This window comes from Notothenia coriiceps, unplaced genomic scaffold, assembly GCF_000735185.1.
Source record: "Notothenia coriiceps isolate Sejong01 unplaced genomic scaffold, NC01 NC01_scaffold00010709, whole genome shotgun sequence".
Taxonomy (NCBI): domain Eukaryota; kingdom Metazoa; phylum Chordata; class Actinopteri; order Perciformes; family Nototheniidae; genus Notothenia; species Notothenia coriiceps.
In genome coordinates this window covers 1-5,575 of record NW_011343410.1, presented here as the reverse complement: position 1 = coordinate 5,575, position 5,575 = coordinate 1, and the positions used below count along the sequence as shown (strand labels likewise).

Below are 5,575 nucleotides of genomic sequence, written 5' to 3'. Positions count from 1 at the left end.
GCTATGGTTTTTCATACCATTGCTACGCTGACGACACCCAATTCATTCTGTCTTTCTCCGCTCAGAGACCCAGGTCGTCGCACGCATCTCTGCTTGTCTAGCTGACATCTCTCAGTGGATGTCTGCTCATCACCTCAAGCTTGACAAGACTGAACTGCTTTTTCTTCTGGGAAAAGATTGTCGCACTCTTGACCTAACAATCAACATCGGGTCCTCTGTTGTTTCCCCGACTCAGACTGCAAGAATCTGGGTGTGATCCTAGGTAACAAACTGTCCTTCACTGCAAACATCGCTGCTACAACCCGCTGATGCAGATACACTCTTTACAACATCAGGAGGATAAGTCCCCTCCTGACCCAGAAAGCGACGCAGGTTCTGGTTCAGGCTTTCGTCATCTCAGGCCTAGACTACTGAAACTCCCCCCTGGCTGGTCTACCTGCATGTGCCATCCGACCTATGCAGCTCATCCAGAATGCAGCGGCTCACCTGGTCTTCAACCTTCCAACATTTTCCCACACCACTCCGCTCCCTTCACTGGCTTCCGGTAACTGCTAGAATCCACTTCAAGACACTGGTACTTGCGTACCATGCTGTGAATGGTTCTGGCCCTTCCTACATCCAGGACATGGTTAAACCGTACACCCCAGCACGTGCACTCCGCTCTGCATCAGCCAAACGGCTCACTGCACCCGCACTGCGAGGGGGACCCAAGTTCAAATCAGCAAAAACACGTGGGTTTGCTATCCTGGCTCCAAAATGGTGGAATGAGCTCCCCATTGAAATCAGGACAGTAGAAAGCTTACACATATTCCAGCGCAGACTGAAAACTCATCTCTTTCGACTCCACTTCGAGCGATAGAATTACTAACAAAGCACTTATATACTAATAAAGGACTGGCTTATCTAAAGCCAGTTGAGTAGCACTTGAAATGTTTTGGCTCTATGAAACCTGATGTACTTATATGATTGTTTTCTTCAAGTTTGTATCTTCTTGGTCGAATGCACTTATTGTAAGTCGCTTTGGATAAAAGCGTCAGCTAAATGCAATGCAATGTAATAAAAAAAAAGGAGGGACTAAAATAACCAAGTACAAATTAGTATAGAAACTGGTGCCGTCAAAGATACTGGCATTGGATCATTCAATTTTAGGCATTGGTTGCAGAATGATGGCACTGTGTTTACAACCAAGTGCAACACTATGGTTTCCTTTCAGTGAGGCCTTTCAGAACAACTATAAAAACCTCCATAAATACAAACCATGGCAGGGTCGGACATCATGCAAACTACATCTGTTGAGTCAAAGCTATACCGATGAGGGATTCTGCTTTCCCCTATAGGCTACTCACTCTGGGTTGGCTGCGGTCATCTGCTCCTGCTGCAGGGCTTTGCTCATGGCGCTCACAGAGCTGCGGAGGAGCTGCACCTCGATGGCTCTCTGTAGCTCCGTAGGATCAGGACTGATGGAGGGCAGCAGCCGCTTCAGATCTGAACAGCAAAGGCACACAAGAACATTTAGAAGAACAAACTCATCCAAATCTGTCCTCAGGGTGATGCTGACAGGGTTGCTTTCACTGCTGCAGCCCCTAAACTGTGGACCGATCATTCCCTTCACATTAGACAGGTCTCTACATTGTCTGTTTTTCTTCTTCTTTTTTTTCATCGCTTATTAAAACTCCTCTTTTCTGTCGACCCAGTTTAGAATTTTGCATTTAAAATGGTATAATGTTGTATTCTTATTCTTGTTTATTCTAAAAATATATATATTTCTCTGAACTGCACTTTGGTCTAGAGGTTTTAAAGTGCTTTATCAATAAAGCAGTATTGTAGCAAGAAGACATACTTTATGAATCAATGAGGGTAAATTCAATGTTGCCTGTTATTTGATATTCATTCACACACAGGCCGGAAATTCACACATGCATTTGTACAAATAGGACCTTTACACATTATTTAAAAAGGTATAAACCCACCAAACCCCTTGCTCCAGAGGAGTAACGGGTTTGGTGACTTGCTCAAGTACACCTGAGCATCTCTCCAGTCATATTATCCAGTTAAAATAATCTGCCATGAACACAATTGTTCAATAAAAAAAAAGCTCAATAATAAACGCATATTATTTAACAATTTTTCCCATCCGTTTTTTTTTTGGAGAGTTAAATTCGTTAGCATAGCTAGCTAACCAGATGCTAATAACAACAGATCGCCACTGTGCTTACAACTAAAGACACAGCCACGCAAACGTGTGTACGGCTCCTTATGGGTACTGCAATATTTGAAGAGCTGGAGCAGCATTCCGGTGCTCTTCGTCAGCACTCCTTTCAGACGAGACATATACCACGTGAAGACACGTTACGCTCGTTTTGTGTTCAAGGAACCTGTCCTTGGCCAGGATAAACAGGCACTCACTTGTTTAATTATTTTGCGGTCCAGATTTCTTCTTCTTTTTTGAAGTGAGAAGTTGTACGTCCGTCCGTCGGACTCCACCCCCCCCCCCCAAACGAAAACTCTTCGGTTCTCCACAAATTACACTAGTCACCCAAATCACCGTTAAAAAAGCAGGAGGCGCCAAAAAGCGACTTATTTGCATCACTGTGTTTAAAGCTACTATGAATACCATTAAACACGATTACATTTCATCTTTTAGTATAAAAAGCTAAAGTATTTACAGTTCAAAGAGTGTGTGTGTGCCGTCTCTCACCCAGCTTGTCCTTGCTGCTGCTCAGCGCGCTGCAGTCCTCCCCCGGCAGCAGCTCCAGCTGAGCCACACACTCCGCCAGGTCCCCCTCCTCAAAGCGGCTCAGCGCCTGGATGTAGTTGAAGTCTGTCCTCAGGTTGATGCCGACGGGGTTGGTGGAGTTCTGTTTGAGGCCGTTGACGGCGGCCTGCCACTCCTTCACAGAGGACCAATCACAGAGCGCCACGTAACACTGACACGCCTTGTTGGCCAGGAAGTTGATCACCTCAGGAGAGCACTCGCTGGACTTCAGCAGCACAGTCTTCCTGCTGTCCCCTTTTAGAGGAACCCGCCCAAAGAAAACTATTAAAAGCAGCAGTCCAATGACGACGTTAGTCTTAACAGTAGTATCTAACAAATCATACACTACAGCAAATTATAAAAAGCAAATTAATTTATCTTTGTAACTTATTTAATTTCGGGGTCATTAACTACAATGTAGACATAGTGAGTGCGGTGCAGATGTAAGAACAGAGCAGTTGGCCTGCGTATACTGTGGATATCTCTGGTTACCGTTGCTGGTGTGTTTGGGGCTGCTGGTGTTGCTGGAGATTTTGAGCAGACTGCATTCTGGGCTTTTGATGCTGCAGTCCATCCCTGTGGCGGCAGACAGCTGATCCTGATACTCCAGAGCTGCCTTCTCAAACCTGAACAAACAAACACACTTTTAAATAGAGGAACCAAATAGCCAAACAATCACATGGATATGCTTAGCCTTGAGGATGTGTGTGTGAGGTGGGGCTGCTCACCGTCCCTCCGCCTGCAGGGCCACGGAGGGCAGCCAGCCCAGGCTTCGGCCCGTGGTGCTGAGGCTCCAGGCGGCCAGGCCCTGGATGGCCTCCGGACAGCGCAGCTCACACAGAGCCTCCACCAGCAGCGTCAGAGGAACCTCCATCTCTGGACCCTGAGAGGCAGAACATGCAGTTAGTCTACCAGTTTATACCATCAGATAACCACACATCTGTGTAATCTAAATCACTAGTGATGTGTGCTGGATGTCTTTAAGATATGGATCGAAAAAACTAGTTCTAGTGTGTCACAATTTAGCTTTTTAATGAAATTGATTGGAATAGATTTGTTTTTGTTTATTTTGCCATCCAGCTTTACTGCCTCTGTTTATGGCTGTCCGGAACCTCAAAAGGGTGAGGGTGTTATATATATGTACTCCTAAACTTGAAGTAGTGTGATTGTTTGGTAGCTTTTAATATGTCTGTCAGTAATGTCTGTAGCTTGTAGCCTAATGGGCAGCCGCGGTCCCCGGGGATTGTTTCATGATTGTTCCATGATAATGCATAAACAATCTCTCATTCATTCTCTATGGCAGTGGTTCCCAACCGGTGTGCCGCGGCACACTGGTGTGTCGCGAGCACTGTCCAAGTGTGCCGCAAAAAAACGTATTTTTATGTTCCACATTTTTTTCTCACTTAATAAATTTCACTTCATATACTTTATTTTATTACATGTACAATGGAGTTCATAAGCTAATAAAACATATATTGCTCAGAATTAGAAATATTAAACAGCTTAAATTCTCATGATTTACGTCAGCCGTCATTGTTTACGGTGTGCAGAGCAGCTTTTTATCCTCGCGCCAAATAATTTCAAGATGGATCGTTACGTAGTGACAATAAATAAAGAAGCACCCCAGCCCTCAACAACACAGGCAGGGATGACAGAACATGATGGAACAGCAGTGCAAAAGAAGTCTAAAATAACATTAATATCAGCCACAAGTTTAAACAGCAGAGCTCAGGATGAACTCGCAGAGCTATCTATGGACCGCTCCCTGAAACTGAAGCACGGGGAACTACGCCTGGATATATTTTGGCTGCTTGTGGGACACTAGTATCCATCCCTCTCAGAGAGTGCCATCAAGGTGCTTTTACAGTTTCCAACCTCCTACTTGTGCGAGCTGGCGTTTTCCTCACTCGCATATGTCAAAAACAAGACCCGGACCCGGCTGTCAGTTGAGCAGGACCTCCGCGTTGCGCTGTCCACTATCCCCCCACGCATCAAGAGACTCTGCTCACAAAAGCAGGCACAAGTGTCGCACTAGCACCGTGTAACGGTCTGAGAAATGTTTATGTTTGGATGTTAATTTGTGTGCCTTTCTTATAAATGTATGATTTATGATTTTGTCAATCAGTATTATCTGGATAGCGAAATGCAGAATGTTTCATATTTGGGATGTGGTTGATGAGTCACATGGCCACAGTCAGGTCAGAGGGCATTGTTTCATCCCTCCAATTCTATTAAGTTATTATTTAATCTAAGTGATCATAGGCCTGCCTCTTTTGAAATCCAAATGTAAAATAATAACTGTATTGATATGTATTCGTGTTTTTACACAGGTAGGCCTACTATTTTCAGCCAAAACAAAAGAGCTTACTTAGTAGGCCTTTTTATAATATTGAATTCATCATAGAAATGGTGTTGACATTTTTAGTCTGGTTCTTGTCATTATGTGTGAATACATTATTTGTTCTATAAAATGTTCTATTCAATTAAATACACATTTGAAAACCAATTTATGGTGTATTTATGGTTTTTAGTTTAAGCTCTGAAGTGGTTTTTAAATCTACAAAAAAGTTGGGGTGCCTTGGGGTCGAGAAATATTTTCAGGGGTGCCTTGGTAAAAAAAAGGTTGGGAACCACTGCTCTAAAGGTCACGTTGAAGTTTATGGGGTGAAAAATGTACAACTTCCTCATGCCGAACAATAGTCAAATATCATGGTCATTTGGTAAGGAATCTGGTGAATGGATTTCTTGTCTTCTTTTTAGTTTATACTGTTGCGTTGGTGGCACAAGAGGAAAATAATGTATTTGATAATATGTATTCCT

At 43.7% G+C, this 5,575-nt stretch overlaps 1 protein-coding gene across 1 annotated transcript; it reads right to left on the bottom strand.

Moving 5' to 3' along the window:
* Window positions 1-1,346: 1,346 nt before the first annotated feature.
* LOC104946150 (uncharacterized) lies at window positions 1,347-3,792 on the bottom strand (the record flags this gene model as incomplete). Its single annotated transcript, XM_010771909.1, has 4 exons — window positions 3,484-3,792; window positions 3,248-3,381; window positions 2,699-3,010; window positions 1,347-1,485 (listed from the first exon to the last, which is right to left on the bottom strand). Coding segments are annotated over exons 1-4 (731 nt in total), but the record flags the coding sequence as incomplete, so codon positions are not given.
* Window positions 3,793-5,575: the final 1,783 nt, after the last annotated feature.